This window comes from Saccopteryx leptura, chromosome 5, assembly GCF_036850995.1.
Source record: "Saccopteryx leptura isolate mSacLep1 chromosome 5, mSacLep1_pri_phased_curated, whole genome shotgun sequence".
Classification (NCBI taxonomy): Eukaryota; Metazoa; Chordata; class Mammalia; order Chiroptera; family Emballonuridae; genus Saccopteryx; species Saccopteryx leptura.
This window is the reverse complement of record NC_089507.1, coordinates 70397804-70416342: the sequence shown is the minus strand read 5'-3', so window position 1 is coordinate 70416342 and position 18539 is coordinate 70397804. Positions and strand designations below refer to the sequence as shown.

At 43.0% G+C, this 18539-nt stretch overlaps 2 protein-coding genes across 2 annotated transcripts in view; both read right to left on the bottom strand.

The window, feature by feature from the left end:
* The window catches only part of HERC5 (HECT and RLD domain containing E3 ubiquitin protein ligase 5), a 65857-nt gene extending 48903 nt beyond the window's left edge, over positions 1-16954 (bottom strand). The window contains exons 1-7 of the mRNA XM_066385074.1: positions 16669-16954; positions 10666-10786; positions 9746-9822; positions 5708-5929; positions 3671-3762; positions 3093-3223; positions 150-295 (exon numbers count right to left, since the gene is read on the bottom strand). Coding sequence (XP_066241171.1) covers positions 150-295; positions 3093-3223; positions 3671-3762; positions 5708-5929; positions 9746-9822; positions 10666-10786; positions 16669-16954 — 1075 coding nt within the window. The remainder of the gene's footprint in view (positions 1-149; positions 296-3092; positions 3224-3670; positions 3763-5707; positions 5930-9745; positions 9823-10665; positions 10787-16668) is intronic.
* The window catches only part of HERC3 (HECT and RLD domain containing E3 ubiquitin protein ligase 3), an 809237-nt gene that overhangs the window by 315533 nt on the left and 475165 nt on the right, over positions 1-18539 (bottom strand). The window lies entirely within an intron of this gene.

The following is an 18539-nucleotide window of genomic DNA, read 5'->3' as shown; positions in this document are numbered from 1 at the left end:
AAATTAGACTAAATATTATAAATTGTAAGTAAAGCATAAAACCAATGTTTGGACCAACTCCCTTCACAGTCATACGTTTCTTTTTTTTCCATATTACAGTTTCTCGACAAAGGTACTTATACCAAATCCTGTGCTCCCACAGACTTTACCAAATCTGAGATCTTCACTGGACGGCCATCTCATGGGACGTGGTGTCAGCTGGTCCTGTGTTCCGCCGTTCCCCAGTTGTCCTTCTTTCCCGGAGCCGAAAGAAAAGACCTTCCCCGAGTCAGAAACATAGGCAAGTGTGTGCCGCCTATTAGATCAAAGCACATATCGTCACTTCTCAATTATGCAAAGTGAAGGTTTGCAGCAATGCAGTAAACCGCTGAAATTTGGTTACCAGTGTAGCTAGTTAACCAACTCCCAATGCATGGAGTTAGACACCGGTAAACTAAGAAATCATTCATGTGTGGTTGAGACGACACTGGAACCCCTCAGTGCTCTGAAGGCCATGATGCTGAACCTTGGCAAATGGTGTTCCCTTCTTGAGGACCAAGCATCTTCCTTTGACTTCCTCCTTTTTTAAGCCTTGACTTGAGAATCCCTCTTCTTAGAAGGCACCTCTGAGTCCCTCCTCTCCCCATCCTGGAAAATGGAACTAGGGGATCCTCTGAGTGCCCACTCTACTTCCCAAAGACCTTACCACACTGATTTTCTTACAACTTTGTTCCATGGTCTCTCCTACTACATAGAATTTGGCCCTGCTGTATGACTGGTGGTGCCACCGTGGGTACAGCAACGCTGAGGTCGCTGGCTTGAGTACTGGCTCATCTGGCTTGAGCGCAGCTCGCCAGCTGAAGTGTGCGGTCACTGGCTTGAGTGTGGGGTCATTGAAATGACACCATAGTCGCTGGCTTGAGCCCAAGGCCACTAGCTTGAGCAAGGGGTCACTGGCTTGGCTTGAGCCCCCCCCCCCCCCCCCCCCGGTCGGCATGTATAAGAAGCAATCAATGAGCAACTAAAGTGCTGGGACTTTAGTCAAAGCTTCTTATTTCTCTCCCTTCTTGTCTCTCTTTCTCTACTGCAAAAAAAAAAAAAAAAAAAAGAATTTGTCCTTGCTCAAATAGAGGTCTGGCCCATGTCCTCAATGCTTAAGAGATAACTTCTAAACCATGAGAATGTCCCGGGTGATAGATGTGTATTTATCATTCGTGGCAGGCCGCTGAGATCACACTAATAGTTCACCCAGGTGGCACATGGAGGGCCCTCTGGCCACAGGTAACGTAAATCTACAGGCTGGGAGTGGCTGGGATTTGAATTCGACCTAGACAGTTATTCCATCAATCACGATTAAGCAATGAAACTGCAGTAACAACTTTAGACTTGGGTGAGCTTCCCCGATGGCAATACTCTAGACCAGTGGGAGTCAACCTGGTCCCTCCCGCCCACATGTGGGCGTTCCAGCTTTCATGGTGGGCGGTAGCGGAGCAACCAAAGTATACATAAAAAGATAGATTTAACTATAGTAAGTTGTTTTATAAAGATTTATTCTGCCAAACTTAGCAAAAATCCGACATATAGTACTTGGTAAGTAATTATTATTATATGCTTTAACTTGCTATAACTGCTTTATAAATTTTATAAAGTAAAGTTACTTCCCTACTTTATAAATCACCATTACTGTGGAACCAGTGGGCGGTTAGAAAATTTTACTACTAACAGAGATACAAAAGTGGGTGGTAGGTATAAAAAGGTTGACTACCCCTGCTCTATACACTGTCATGTATCAGGCTAGGAGGAGGTAACACGGTCAAGTGGAGCAGATGCATGAAGCTTCTCACTTGGGCCTCTCCTGGACTCTGTCCTAGACATCTCTTCTTTTGGTTATAATCTGTGTCTTCCTCTTATAATAAATGTGACTGTGATATTACACTTGACCTTAGCCAAAAGTCCGAGAAGCGATGTGACTGTTGAGTATAATAGCTTTCAGTGAATTCTGTGAGACTGGTGAATTCTCCTGTGGTAGTACCTTCATAATATACAGTATGCAATATTACTCTGAGGTCTTAAGTCTATTTCCATAGACCAGTTATTTTGTAGCATTAAAACAAATGCACCCAATATTCAGTATAGTCTGAATTTTCTTATGTTTAGTGAGGAAAAAACTGCCCAAAAGAAGAATAAGTATATCTGGGTAAAAATATTTCTTAATCCCAAGACCCAACATCCAACTGGTAAGAGGTACACTAACTGATGTTCAAGAAAGAAAATAATTATGGAAACCAGAGTTTCAGACAGTATTTTTACCTTTAAAAAAGCTATGAAAATCAAAATTCTCAAGAATATTTTACTCAAAGCATTAATGACATCGTTTTCAACTTTACCATGATCACTCTGAAAAACTGATGGTAATTAAGTATGATGGCCCAAAATCCTTTGTGATTCATGTTTGTTTATCTTTTTTTTTATTGACTCTATTGGGGTAATGTTGGTTAATTAAATTACATAGGTTTCAGGTGTACAATTCTATACTACATCCTCTCTCCACTGTATTCTCCACTGTATGTCACCACCCCAAGTCAAGTCTCCTTTCATCACCACTCACCCCACTTTCCCCTCTTCTCACACCCCCGACCCCCTTTCCCTCTGGCCATCACCATTCTGTTGTGTGTCTATTAGGTTGTTTTTTTTTCTTAAAACTTCACCCTTTTCACCCAGTTCAGCAGCCACCTCCCCTCTGACCAGGCGTCAGTCTGTTCTCTATCTTTAAGTCTGTTCCTATTTTGCTTGTAAGTTTATTTTATTTTTCCCAAATAAATGGTGTCATTTTTCTTAAAGACAAATAACATTTGAACAGTTACAAAGGTATTTCACTGAAGGGGCATCAGAAAGTGAATGTATTTGTTCATTAAAAAAAAAAATCAATGAAAACAAATACATACATGAAAATAAAGATTATGATTACCTAACTATAAATTAAGCATCTTCACCTATTTGAAAATGTTGAATACTTTTCAAACAATCAATGAAACTAATGGAATCTTATTAAACTATGGATGTAAATTTATTGAATTGATTTTATCAACTTTCATCAATACTTTACAACTTACCTTCCACATGCTATCTGGGTCACTCTATTCCCAACAAGCTCAGACACCAAACAGGGTTTTAACTCATTCTGTGTGGAATTGTGACCAAGCTGTCCGTATTTTCCAGCACCAAAAGTAAACAAGAGCCCATCCTAAGGAAAGAGAACTTCACATCAGATACTAGAGAAATACAACACAGAAGTTGTATTCACTGGTGAAAAGGCAATAGTGAATAATTAAAAAGTCAAAGCAAAACCCCCAATTCTCAGGAAGACAGTCCTGCTCACTGGTATATATATATATATATATATATTTTAGATTTTATTTATTCATTTTGAGAGGCAGGGCAGAGGAGCAGGAAGCATCAACTCCCATATGTGCCTTGACCGGGCAAGCCCAGGGTTTCAAACCCATGACCTCAATGTTTCAGGTCAATGCTTTACCCACCGCACCACCACAGGTCAGGCAGACAGTCCTGCTCATTGGAAATGATCTTTCTTCCAAGGGAAACACTAACTGTCCACACCTACATGTCTAGTGCTTTCCCCATTACAAAGTGTTCTTCCAAAATTACAGTCAAGGAGACCAGGTACACGCACCTTTGTGAGCAGGGCAGTGTGAGAGCCACCACAAGCAAGAAATTCAACCTCCTGATTGTCCAGTGCTTCAATAAGGGAAGGAAAAACTTCATCTACACAATGGAAAGAATAGTGGAAGTGACCAAAAGGAAATGCTGACTTACACATTAGAGTTCTGTGCTATCGGTCAAATTCCTAGCCTACTTTCTCTCAGCCTGGCAGCAGTAATTCCCAACACAACAAGGGTTCTACACTGCTGAACTTAGACAATGGTCAAAGGACCACATTTGGGGTATTCACTTATGCAAGTATCAATCTACGTCCCAGAGCCCATTTCTCTTTTGAACCTGACTTGATTAAATTTTTTCCCTTTTTTTTTTAGCAAGAGGACAGAGAACGCGACTGATACAGACAGGAAAGGAGAGAGATGAGAAGTATCAATTCATTTTTCTTTTTTTGTATTTTTCCGAAGCTGGAAACGGAGAGACAGTCAGACTCCTGCATGCGCCTGACCGGGATCCACCCGGCACGCCCACCAGGGGGCGATGCTCTGCCCATCTGGGGCGTCGCTCTGTCACGACCAGAGCCACTCTAGCGCCTGGGGCAGAGGCCAAGGAGCCATCCCCAGCGCCCGGGCCATCTTTTGCTCCAATGGAGCCTCGGCTGCGGGAGGGGAAGAGAGAGAGAGAGAGAGGAAGGAGAGGGGGAGGGGTGGAGAAGCAGATGGGCGCTTCTCCTGTGTGCCCTGGCCGGGAATCGAACCCGGGACTTCACACGCCAGGCCAACACTCTACCACTGAGCCAACCGGCCAGGGCCAGAAGTATCAATTCTTCATTGCGGCACCTTAGTTATTCATTGATTGCTTTTTCATATGTGTCTTGACCAGGGGTCTATAGCCAAACCAGTGGCCCCTTGCTCAAGCCAGCAACCCTGGGGTCTTGTCTATGATCCCATACTCAAGCCAGCAACGCCACGCTCAAGCCGGATCAATCTGCGCTCAAGCCAGCAACCTCGGGGTTTCAAACCTGGGTCCTCTGCGTCCCAGGCCAATGTGTTATCTGCTGAGCCACTGCCTGGTCAGGCTGGCCTGATTAACTTTAACTGCAGGATATCTGATATTTCCAATTCCCATTCAGAATTATCCTTTCTAATGAACATATTTTTTTTCTTTTTAATTCTCAACTATGGTGTCCCCAACCTCATTCTACCTTTTCTTTCTTTCACGATTTTCTTGTCAAAGCACTTAATAGATATAGCAAAAATTGTTTAACTGCCCTTTATTCCTTTTCCTTCTTTCAATATTTTTCTAACACTGACCTATGGGTTCTCCTGAGTAATCAGCATGGGACTATGGCAAGGAGAAATGCAGTGTTTGACCAGTAACTCAGGAGATAACATGTACATGATCAGAGCTGACATATCAATGGAGTCTGCTATGCCTGAGAATTCTAACAAGGTGTTTAGATCACAAGAAATTCTGCCATGTAGTTTGTGGAGGTAATGCAACGGGAATTACTGCATGTTACACAGCATGCACATGCACATGTGTGTATACCAGCTGTAATTAATAGCTTATAGAATTAAGATATTTGAGTTTGTAGACAGAATTTTTCTATCCTTTTGGTATAATATAATTCTATTAATAGAACCTTAATACACATGCACCTTGAAAGTCATTTCATCCAAACTTGCCACTTCACAGAAAATGAAAACGGTCAAGAGAAAGACTAAGTGACTGGGTAAGGCCCTGCAGTTAGTTAACTGTGAAGTGCGAATCACAATCCAACTGTCCCAATCCCTAGCCTAATAATCCCAATCCCTAATCTCGGTCCTTTTCCAGATGGCCCTGACATGTGTCTCAATTATAACAAGCACTTCCACACTATGCATGTCTCTTACACTGATTCTGTCCTGAAGACAGAGAGATAATCAGGAGAATGGTGAAAATAAAAGTGAGGACTTGAACCATTTTAAAAAGGAAAGTCTGAGTTATATTTCATCACTTATCAAACAAATATATCTGCAGATGATAGAAATTTCAAAATATGGTTCCATACTGTTGGTGTGGCCCAGGCCCAGTTGTCCAAAATCATTTCTTCCCCATGAATAAAGGTTTCCAGACATGGATAAGGCCAGGCTGTGGGCTTTGCCTGCAGAAATCTGAGCCAAGGGGACTCCTGCAAGGTGCTGCACAATCTGTGGTGTGGTAGTGTCATCAGGTATTTTTCCAAGTCCAAGCTGGCCATGTAAGTTCTGTCCCCATGCAAAAAGCTCACCACCTTGATATAAACAAAGAAAACATGTCTTATTAAATTTAAAATGCAGCAGACATTACTTTAGGGCCCAGGTCAGCAAACTGGAGGCTCACAAGCCACATGCAGCTCTTTGGCCCCTTGAGTGTGGCTCTTCCACAAAATACCACGTGTAGGTGCTACCTTGATAAGGAATGTACCTACCTATATAGTTTAAGTTTAAAAAATCTGGCTCTCAAAAGAAATTTCAATTGTTATACTGTTGATATTTGGCTCTGTTGACTAATGAGTTTGCCGACCGCAGCCCTAGGGCATTATATATGCAATCCATATTATACTACCTCAATCCCTTACATTCAAACTGACAGGACTTCTCAAAACTATGTCTGAATTAGAAAAACCAGAAGTATCTTCTTTTCAGCAGTAACCGTTAATACATCCTTAACCTCAAAAAGCAGCGTTATAGACTGAAGGTTTGTGTCCTCCCCTCTGCCCAAATTCATACACTGAAACCCTAATCCTCAAGGTGATATTAGGAGATGAGGCCTTTGGCGGTGATTAGGAGTTGATGAGATCATGAGGGTGAATCCATTGTGAATAGGATTGGTGCCCTTATTTTTTTTGTGACAGACACAGAGAGGGACAGATAGGGACAGACAGACAAGAAGGGAGAGAGATGAGAAGCATCAAGTCTTCATTGCGGCACCTTACTTGTTCACTGATTGCTTTCTCATGTGCCTGGACTGGAGAGCTACAGAACACGTGACCCCTTGCTCAAGCCAGCAACCTTGGGCTCACTCCAGTGACCATAGGATCATGTCTATGATCCCACGCTCAAGCCAGCAACCCCACACTCAAGCCTGATGAGTCTGTGCTCAAGCCGGCAACCTTGGGGTTTTGAACCTGAGTCCTCTGAATTCCAGTCTGATACTCTATCCACTGCACCACCGCCTGGTCAGGCAGGACTGTTGCCCTTATAAAAGTAACTTCAGAGACAGGCCCTTTACCAGAAAGAAACCAAAGCTGCTTGGCACCTTGAATTGGACTTCTGGCCTCAAGAACTGTGACAAATTTCTGCTATTTAAGCCACCCAATTTATGATATTTTTGTTACAGAAGTCCAAATAGACAAAGACAGGTAGACTGAAGCTATCGGAATGTATTATCATTAAATCAAGAAATACATAGATTTCTGCCCCGGTCAGTTGGCTCAGACTGACCGGCCCGATGTACAGACATCCTGGGATCCCAGTCAGGACAACAAGAGAAGCAACCATCTGCTTCTCTCCCCCTCCAATTCCCCTTCCCGCTCTCTTCCCCTCTCGCAGCCAGTGGCTTGATTAGTCTAGTGTCAGCCTCAGGCAGAAGACAGCTTGGTTGATTTGAGCATCTGCCCCAGATGGGGCTGCTGAGTAGATTCCCTGTTGGGGTGCAAGCAAAAATCTGTCTATTTTCTCTCCTCTCAAAAAAAAACACAAAACAGTTTTAAAAACCTATAGGAATGCCCCATGACATACAAAAATAATATACATCTGGATAAAAACCTAAAATTACTCTTTTTCTCTCAGACCCTAAAGATCCTAAATAAACAATTTAAAGCACCATATCTTAAAGGAAACAATATTTTCTTCCATTAATTGAATATATTATGTGTATCGATCAAGAAAAGTTCTTAATTCTTAGATATAATGAAGTTGAAAATATCTATGCCTGACCAGGCTGTGGCACAGTCAACAGAGCGTCGGAGTGGGATGCAAAGGACCCAGGTTCAAAACCCCGAGGTCACCGGCTTGAGTGTGGGCTCACCAGCTTGAGTGCGGGGTCACCTGCTTGGGATCACTGGCTTGAGCATGGGATCATAGACATGACCCCATGGTCTCTGGCTTGAGCCCAAAGGTCGCTGGCTTGAAGCGCAAGGTTGTTGGCTTGAGCAAGGGGTCACTCAGTCTGCTGTAGCCCCCATCACAGGTGAGAAAGCAATCAATGAACTAAGGTGCCCAACAAAGAATTGTTGCTTCTCATCTTTCTTCCTTCCTGCTTGTCTGTCCCTATCTGTCCCTCTCCTTCTCTGTCACACACCCCAAAAATCTGTAAATCTGAAAAAATCTATCAGAGAATTAATGCTTACTGAACATATCTTTGTAAGATACTGTGCAAGATCTGGTGGCAGAGCCTTTCCTTCAAACATAATTATCATAAGCCTTTCAGCCAAGAGGAATACACCCTATTTCCCTATGTATAAAGCTCTCCTTAATTTTGGGGCCCAAAATTTGAAAAAAAGATGTATTCCATAAAGCAGTTGAACTCAATTTTTATTTGTCATAAAACTCCTACAGCTCCTCATCACTGTCAAAATTCCCATCCATTAGCTTGTCGTCATCTGTTTCTGATGACGAATCACTGTCTTCACCAATGAGCAAAAAAAACAAGCACGAAGAAGCAGGAAATGCAAGTAAAAAAATCTATAACCCCTGTATAAGAGGTGCCCAGTTTTTAGACCCCAAATTTTTTGGAATGGGTGCGTCTTATACATGGGGAAATATGGTAATGATGAGCATCCAGTTCCGGTTCTTGAATCCTCAACTTTCCTTTTTCCTAGATGAGATTTACCAGCAATAAACCCTGAACACCCCTTCCCACTCCCCACATCCCTAGACCAGGGGTTCTTGAAGGCGCAGTGTAACTGCTCCGACTTTATAACCTAAGCCTGGTAGATACGCCAAATGAAATACTAGTTCATGAATGGATCAAGTCAAAGAGGCCAATTTTTTCCAATACAAGTTCATACCCTCAAACTTACACAGGACTTTCAGGACAGGTCAAAAATTTGATTATTTACTTCCTTTGAATCCCAGCTTCCATTCAGGGTTTATGTTTATGTCTGTCCTATATATTAGAAAAAAATTCCCTCTGCCTTGAATTCCTCTCTATCACCCTCCTGCCATAATTATTCCTCCATGGTCAAGTTTCTTTAGGAAAACATTCGTTATGGTGTCTGATAAGAACGAGGAAATAATAAATGGTTAAGGGGAATCCCTGAATGCAAAAGGTAATGTTAAAAAACATCAGGGGCCTGGTTAACTGTCCACAGAAGCAGAGCCAATGGATTCTGTGCTCCTGCCATGGGAGTGGGAAGAGCACGAAGATAAAAAAAGAAGGCGGTTCTGGAAAAGGGTGGCCCATGCCTGGTCCTGATTCCAGAGAAAATGATTTGGACTGTTCAGAATATTTTTATTGTTTCATATTTGAAATATAAAAACATGCAAGTGTTGAAATAATTCTGTAGGCCCAAGATGAAGAGCCACTCATATCTGGGGTACCACGTCAACCAAATTTTTGTGTTTCTATAAATGCTCTACTTGACCAGAAACACAGTATACAGTCAGCCAATCCCGGCTCTATACTTACTCACTTGTTCCTTGATCTTGCTAAACAAGGTCAGATACGCAACCCCAAGCAATCATGCCGTTTCCAAGCTTGGCCTTCTAATGCCCTATCAAACCTGCTCTTGACCCAAATCCCTTGGAAGAATGCTCCACTGCTTGTGAGGCATGAAACTCATGAATCATTTTTCCTTTGAATAAAGGACATTAAACTGGTTACTAAATTGTTTTACTTTTATTATCTGATAGACCTAAATGTAGGACTAGTAATTATGAAACACTGAAGATTTTGTAGGTTCAAGTATTCTCATTTAAGAATAGAACTTTGAACCATATCAAATTAAAAACCATATTTCTGTCCTGCTACAAAGTGAAGCATACACATTCTACTACTTCTACTCATACACACATTTACTCCTCAAAAAAATAAATAAATAAACCAATAAATTCCAGAAACGTACCTTTAGAGAGTGCAAGGGAATGATAATCTCCACATGTGATCTGAATTATGGTTTTTTCTTGTAAAACGCATTGAAGCCTGATGAGAGAAAATATATTTTATGTCAATCACCATTATGAATGAGTCACAACATCAATGTTAGCATCATTAACTGTATTTAATTAGGATATCAAGAAAAAAATTTACAATTTACTGCTTCATATTCAATACATCTAAAATAATTATAAAAATATACTATGTTTAAATGAGTGGTTTAGAAGAAAAATATGTGTATTATATAATTGTAATAAGATGATTCTATGACTTTTTTGCAAACAGTTTTAAGATGCAGGAATAATACAAGATGAAAATAAGTTCTAATTCATACGATCTATTAAGAGAAAGTATCACAAATCATAACCATATTAATGTATTCTACCCTAGGTCGGACACTTTTATTCTAGATATCTAAGTTATAAAATTATTATGAGTCAATGAATATGAAAGTGCAATTGTGGGCTAATCAGACTATTTCCTTTATATATCAAAGCAACAAATATACAGTAAGTGCCCTAGACCAGTTGTTCTCAACCTTTCTACACTTGGGGACTGGTAAAAATAGTATTTGAGGGATGGCTAAGATGGAAATCACCCTGAGCATAAGCAAATCTGACTAAGATCAGTGGGTCTGTATCTTCACACAACAGCAGGGTGGTTAACTCGCACAGACCGCATGAGATTTCTGGTGGACCAGTCTGTGGATCAGTGGTTGAAAAACACTGCTCTAGGTGACATAAACTGGTTTGTAGACTACTCATGGAATTCACCCTTCGGTTCAGAATTCACTGTTTGCTTAAAATGCCACTATATAAAGGAGAGGAGAAGGATCATAGAATATAACACTTTACTACAAATTTAAATAATAAAATAAAAGTTCCCTACCTTTCATGTTCTATGCTATAATTGTATTCATATGGTTTTCCGTCTGAGGATAGAATCAGCATGTGTTCTGCTCCTTGGTCCACGGAATGTATCTTCATTTTTTTCCCTAACTTAATGCACTCTGCAGAGAAAATCCAACCAGAAACTATCACCTAATTATTACCCACTATTATTACTGATTTCATTATAATACACTTTAAAGCAGTGCTGGGATTCAGCCGGTTCACACCAGCTCTCTAAGGTGGGCATCTGGGCAGCACCCAATGTGAAAATCACAAATTTACATTTCCTTACTTTTTTTTAACATTCAGTTTTATTGGTTTTTGTCAGGTATTATTTAATATGTTTTCACTAATATTTTAAAACTCTTTCTTATAACAATCTAGTTTTGTGTACCTCTTTTACTGTTCTTAAGTATTAAATGCATGAAATAAACTACCTTTCAGTATATCTTTTTTTATACTTAAAATGGTCATTAGGGCAGAGAACCGGTTGTTAAATTATTTGAATCCCATTACTGCTTTAAATATCTTGAAAAAAATTTCAACTAGACAACTTTTTTTTTTTCTTTTCTTTTTTTTCATTTTTCTGAAGCTGGAAACAGGGAGAGACAGTCAGACAGACTCCCGCATGCGCCCGACCGGGATCCACCCGGCACGCCCACCATGGGGCGGCGCTCTGCCCACCAGGGGGCGATGCTCTGCCCATCCTGGGCGTCGCCATATTGCGACCAGAGCCACTCTAGCGCCTGGGGCAGAGGCCGAGGAGCCATCCCCAGCGCCCGGGCCATCTTTGCTCCAATGGAGCCTTGGCTGCGGGAGGGGAAGAGAGAGACAGAGAGGAAAGCGCGGCGGAGGGGTGGAGAAGCAAATGGGCGCTTTCCTGTGTGCCCTGGCCGGGAATCGAACCTGGGTCCTCCGCACACTAGGCCGACGCTCTACCGCTGAGCCAACCGGCCAGGGCCTCAACTAGACAACTTTTGACTTAACACGAACTTGTACTCGAAGAAAATTCGAGTATAAAGAGCAGACAAATTAGCAATAACTACTGTCTTAAAAATAGATTTTTTTTTTTAATTTGGGAAAGCATTGATTCATGCTTTGTTTTAAACTCACTATCTTCAAAATGGCCAATTCAAAGAATTTTTTTTTTTAAGTGAGAGGAGGGGAGATAGGGTGACAGACTCCTGTATGCTCCTTGACCAAGATCCACCTGGAAATCCCTGCCTGGAACTCGATGGCTCAATCAACCAAGCCATTTTTAGCACCTGAGCTGATAACACTCCAACCAACCGAGCTATCCTCAGCACCTGGGCCAATGCCGGAACCAAAGTGAGCCACTGGCTGTGGAAGGGGAAGAGGGAGAGAGGAAGAGGGGGAGAGGAGGAGGAGAGGAAGAGGAGAGAAGCAGATGGTCATTTCTCCTGTGAGCCCTGACTGGGAATTGAACTCAGGATGTCCATATGCTTGGCCAATGCTCTATCCACTGAGCCACTGGCCAAGGCCACCAATTAAAATTTAATACTAGATTCCTGCTTAATAAATTGAGACAGAAAAACGAAAACTGACGTGACAGCAATGAATAACTCTGTAAGAAAATATAACAATTTTAAACAACATAACTCAAGTAAGAGCAAATATATACATGCATATTGAGATATATTCTTTCTAAGAAACAAAACAAATAACAAACCCTTCTGACTGCTTCATAGAGAAGCCATGGCCTATATTCTGAAAATTGTGTTCGAGGGGTTATTTTTAAAGAGAGTACTTTTAAATTGTCTTTATTGATATGAGTGTATATAAAGGTAAGAGATTTAAAATTGTCCACCAGTTACCATTTACTCCCCTACATCATTTAGTTTTATCACAAACACTGAAGTAAGTTACAGTACATTCGGGATCTTGTTTCACATTTTGTTCCAAGAAAATAGAAAACAATCTATTCAAATCAAATCTCAAAGCACAAAACACTTCGCATTACAAATAACTAGGAGAACCAGAACAGTTTGATGATAAAGGAGAAATAGCCTAACAGACTAACAATTTTTAGAGACTTAGCATCTCAAATCAGTTGGGAAAAAAAAGGATTATTCAAAAAAATGGTATTGGGATATCCCGGTGGCCTCATTCCTTAACTCAAAATAATATCCAAGCATATAAAAAAGTTAACTTTAAAAATAAAAGCTGCCCTGGCTCGTTGGCTCAATGGTAGAGCTTCAGCCCTGTGTGTGAAAGTCTCGGGTTCAATTCCTGGTCAGGATACAAAGGAAAAGCAACCATCTGCTTCTCCACCCCGCCCCCTCCTCTTCTCTCTCTCTTTCTCTCTTTCTCTCCCCCCCCTTTCCTCTCTGCAGCCATGGCTCAAATAAGCAAGTTGGCCCCAGGCGCTAAGGAAGGCCCTATGGCCTCCCCTCAGACCAGTGGTTCTCAAAGTGTGCGCCAGAGTGCACTGGTGCGCTGTATCAGATTTCCAGGTGCGCCCTATGGTATTCCACAGAAATATGTGCCTGTTGGGGACCAAAAAACCAACAGGGTTTTTAGAGTTTAGATTTTGGGGGGACAGAGGTGTGGGGAATTGGCTGTAAGCTGACAGCCAGCCCAACCCCCCACCTCACTTGCCTGATTAGGTTGCAAAGGCTGTTAAGCTGTGGTTCTGGATTGTTTACACTACCCCCATGTTCCCTGGAAGGACTGGAGGCAAGTTTCTTCTATCCTTTGTTTGGTGTAAAGTTAAGATATGTATGGTGGGGGTTTTCTGCACTTGGTAAAATTCTTGGGTTGCTTTGGAAACATGATCAAAGATCTCATTGATTTGCTAATGGCCCACTTTGCCCTATAAATAAAGAAAGATGTGTTTTTTGGGTGCACTTTGTTCTTGCCAGCAGCAATTACAGGGCCCTACCGACCCCATATTTTCTTAATTCTGCGTATTTTCTCAATTCCGCACCGTTCCCACTTGGGACCTGGAATTACTAGCTGCGCTGGTTCGCGGAATGTGTCCAGATATAAATATACTCTATTATACCATTTCATTACAGAAATACTGCTCTTTTTGTTAACATATCATTATTATATTTATTATTAACATGTTATATTATTTTTAGATAAATACACCCAAATAAAATGGATAGATTTCTCAAAAAGAAGCATGATATTGAAGAATCCAATTCTGGAAGTGAGCAAAAGTTAAGTGTAAATAAAATAGGACTTGAAGGCTGACAGGAAGAAGTTAATTTATAGCATCTTCCATCACTTAACACTGAACAATACGACTGGATTAGAAATCCATTCATGTAAGCTTCAAGTGATTTTGGTTTAACATTAACAGAAGAAGAACTGGCAGCTATATCCACTGATCATGGATTGATGATTAAACATAAGGAATTGTCTCTTGAAGTCTTTTGGATTTCTATAAAAGAAGAGTATGTGGCAATATCTAAAAAAGTTTTAAACATTTTACTACAATTTTCAACATCTTATTTATGTGAATTAGGATTTTCTAACCTCAACACAAGAGTAAAAAGAGAGGAATTCTTCAATGTATTGATGAGGAAATGAGAGTTTGCCTTTCAAATATATGCCCAAACATTGAAGAAATCGCTAGGACACATCAGGCTCATGTTTTTCATAAACACAAGAATGAAAAAACTTAACACTTTTGCGCTAGGACCCACAGAATTTACTAAATCTTACTAAGAATGTATCTATATATATAAAAAGATAACTTTTTTGTCGTTTTTTAAACCCTTTTTTACGAATTCTAAAAAGCATAACTCAAAAAAGTAATATAAAAATGTTTTTTAGCGTGCGGAGGACCAGGGTTCGATTCCCGGCCAGGGCACATAGGAGAAGCGCCCATTTGCTTCTCCACCCCTCCCCCTCTCCTTCCTCTCTGTCTCTCTCTTCCCCTCCCGCAGCCAAGGCTCCATTGGAGCAAAGATGGCCCCGGCGCTGGGGATGGCTCTGTGGCCTCTGCCCCAGGCGCGAGAGTGGCTCTGGTCGCAACATGGCGACGCCCAGGATGGGCAGAGCATCGCCCCCTGGTGGGCGTGCCGGGTGGATCCCGGTCGGGCGCATGCGGGAGTCTGTCTGACTCTCTCTCCCCGTTTCCAGCTTCAGAAAAACGCAAAAAAAAAAAAAAAATGTTTTTTAGCGTGCGGAGGACCCGGGTTCGGTTCCGGCCAGGGCACACAGAAGTGCCCATTTGCTTCTCCACCCCTCCCCCTCTCCTTCCTCTCTGTCTCTCTCTTCCTCTCCTGCAGCCAAGGCTCCATTGGAGCAAAGATAGCCCGGGTGCTGGGGATGGCTCTGTGGCCTCTGCCTCAAGCGCTAGAGTGGCTCTGGTCGCAACATGGCGACGCCCAGGATGGGCAGAGCATCGCCCCCTGGTGGGCAGAGCGTCGCCCCCTGGTGGGCGTGCCGGGTGGATCCCGGTCGGGCGCATGCGGGAGTCTGACTGACTGTCTCTCCCTGTTTCCAGCTTCAGAAAAATGAAAAAAATAAATAAATAAAAATTTTTTAATGTCAGAATAAATTTAATTTTGTTGTATTTAATTACTATAAAAGCACGTTTGGACTTTATATATTTTTCTTTAATATTTGACTTATTATGACATTTCTCAGAAATTTGTATGTAGTGTGCCTACAATTATTTGTAGGATTATAAATGCGCACCGACTTCAAAAAGTTTGAGAACCACTGCCTCAGACGCTAAAATAGCTTAGCTGCTAAGCAATGGAGCAGTGGCCCCAGATGGGCAGATCATCAGCCCCAGATGGGAGTTGCCCGGTGGATACCGGTGGGGGTGCAGGTAGGGCTCTGTCTCTCTGCCTCTCGCTTGATTAAAAAACAACAAAAAAAACCTTAGCCCTGGCCAGCTTGCTCGGGTGGGGTTAAGAACCTTGTCTCCATAAGCCAAGGTTGTGATTCTAACCCAGTCCAGGGCACATGCAGAAAGCGAGCAATGAAGGCATAAATAAGCGGAACAACAAATCGATGTTTCTCTCTATTAATTTAAGTCAAATAAAATTTCAAAAGTTAAACTTCTATAAAGATGAAAGCATTTAAAAAAATCTTGGTGTGGATAGCTTTCTAACATAACACAATATCCATACGACTCCTTAAAAAAAAAAAATCAACCAAATGCATGTTGAGAAAAATATTACGGCGTATATCACCAACAGAGGATATTCTCAGTTAATATTTTTACAACTATTTCAACTTAGTAAGAAAAGCTCAATTTCTAAAAGTTCACCAAAATGGAATGTAAATAACCAACAACAATAACAAAAAGATGCTCTATTTCGCTCAAGTTTAAAGCAAAACGAACAACAGAACACCACTTTCTTCACTCAACGGACGGGCAACATTTTTAAGAGTAGGAGTGTGGCCATTTGCTTTCCCCCCGCCTGTAAAATCAGAGCCACAGGACCTGACCTAACGTCTACGGAGATTTACCGCTCGGAGAAGTACAACTGAAAGCACTCTTTAAACTGCTTGGAAACATAAGATGCTGCTATCGAGAGCAAGATAACTATTCTCCAAAGGCTCACAAAATCTGAGCCGCTAGTTCTAAAAAAAGAGCACGTGCAAAACAAACTTGGAACAGAAACCAGTGATAAAGGCAGGCTGGCTAAAGTGAAGATGCTGCCCGTACACGCCCTCCCTCCGCGCGGTTAACCTGCGGGGAGGACGACTAGGTTGTCGCTTCCACCCCGCGAACTCGGCGACCACTGGTACAGGAGCACGGGAACTGCAGGGGTGCCGCCGGCGCCAAACGCGACCCCCCGCCCCGGGCCCAGCGCGCTCGGGGGCCACCGCGGACCGCTGCGGCGTCGGGGCCACTGGGGAGCTCTCCTCCCACTGCAGAGGAGGACCGCACACCCACAACGCGGGCCACGCTGGAGACAGGGGTAAGTGGCCGCGCGGGCCCGGGACGCCCACCCGCACACCGCCTGCTCGAGGTGGGAGGGCCGAGCTGGCGTGCCCCGGCCCCACTCACTCAGCTTCTTGGCGCCGTCGCTCCCCGCCGGCAGCTGGTGCACCTGGACGCCGGCCCCGCCGCGCTCCAGCACCGCCAGGCGCCCGTGCGAGCAGCACATCTGGCGCGTCGCCTCGGACCTCCGGGACAGCGCGCTGCGGAGGTCCGGGGCGCTGGGGAAGAGCCAGAGCGGCGCGCCCGGCGGCTCCGCCGATGGCCGGGTCGCGGCGGGCGGCTGCGACTTTGCTGGCGGCCGTGATTTCGGGGGCGCGCCGTCCCGTGACCTCCCGGGTCGCCTCGGTTCCATCGCCGCACCTCGTCGGACCTTCGGAGAAGACGGCAGTCCAGCTCGTGGAGACGCAGGAGGAGAGAGGCGGGCTGCCCCACGTGAGCGCGCCCCCCCCGCCCCCGGGCGTGGCGGTGCGGAGCGGATCTGGGTGCGGAGTGGGCGTGCGGACTGCTGTGCGGCGTCGAGCGAGCGGGCGACTCCTCCCCCGCCCGTGCTCGGACGTCGGGCTTCCCGCGTCCAGTTTGGGGGCGGGGCCGGCCGTCACGTGTGAAACGAAACCGAATATATTTTTAAGGAGTCGATATCGAAAACGGAAAACGAAAAGGAAAATCTAACTGCTCTAGAATGGCCAAACTAATAAAGGTGATGGCAGGTGAGGACGTTGGCCGACAGGGCAGAGAAAGTGTACATTCGACTTCCGAGACCGAGTCACCTTTGGAAATACTCAGCAGTTACACGACGAGGAGCCCTGACTGGGCCCAACTGGCCGCTTTTCTTGAAATTGCTGTGATAAGGAAAGCTAAACTTTTCGGTTAAAGTCATAAGGAGAACTGTGCAGTCAGTCCCTCGGTCCACACCGCGGCGCCTGGCGATATAGTTCTTGCCTTTTCTAGAATTCCTTACAAATATAAGAAAATTTATTTAAGTATTTTTGTCTGCTTTTTCCCCCCCTTCATTTTACGTAATGCTTTCGAGATTCATGCTGTTGTGGTTCGTTTGGAGTTTTCTCTTTGTTATTGTTGGATGGTATTCCATGATATGGATAGGCCACAGTTTATTCCTCAATTGTAGGGCATTTCAGACCTTTACAGTTTTTTATTATAATGAATATTTGTGAACAAGTCTTTTAGTGTATAAATGTTCTCATTTGTGGGGAAGAGTAAATACCTAAAAATGGAATTGTGAGGTGTGGTAACTACAGAAATATCCTAAGAAATGGTTCCATTCCCTCTATTACTCCATAAACATTTGGTATTGTCAGTTTTTGTTTTTGTTTTTATATTGAGTTTTAGAGAGAGAGAGAGGGAAACATTGATTTATTACTCCACTCATCCGTGCATTCATTGGTTGACTCTTTCCGGTGCTCCTACCAGAAGTGGAACCCAGAAACCTTTGCTTATCAGGACGTTCCAACCAACAAGCTGGGGGGGGGGATCAGTCTTTTTTGGTTTTACCGATTTTCTATAGTGATATCTTACTGTACTTAAATTTTATTTTATTTTTTAATTCCATTGATTAGAGAGAAAAGGAGGGGAGGAGGGAAGGGGGAGAAAGGAAAAAAGAAGCATCAACTTGTTCTCTTAGTTGTGCACTCATTGGTTGATTCTCATAAGTACCCTGACCTGATCTAGCCAGTGACCATCCAGCCAGCACCTGGGTGCAGCAGGCCAATGCTCAATCCACTGAAAACCTGCCCAGGGCTTCTTACTGTACTTTTATTTTTCATTTCCTTAATGATTAATAACTTTGAGTATCTTTTAATGTGCTTATTGCTAATCTTTGGTGAAGTGTCTGTTCACATCTTTTATTTATTAATTCAATATCTTATCTAAAAGCTTTTGATATACAATCTTTGTGTTACATATATCAAATTTATTATTAG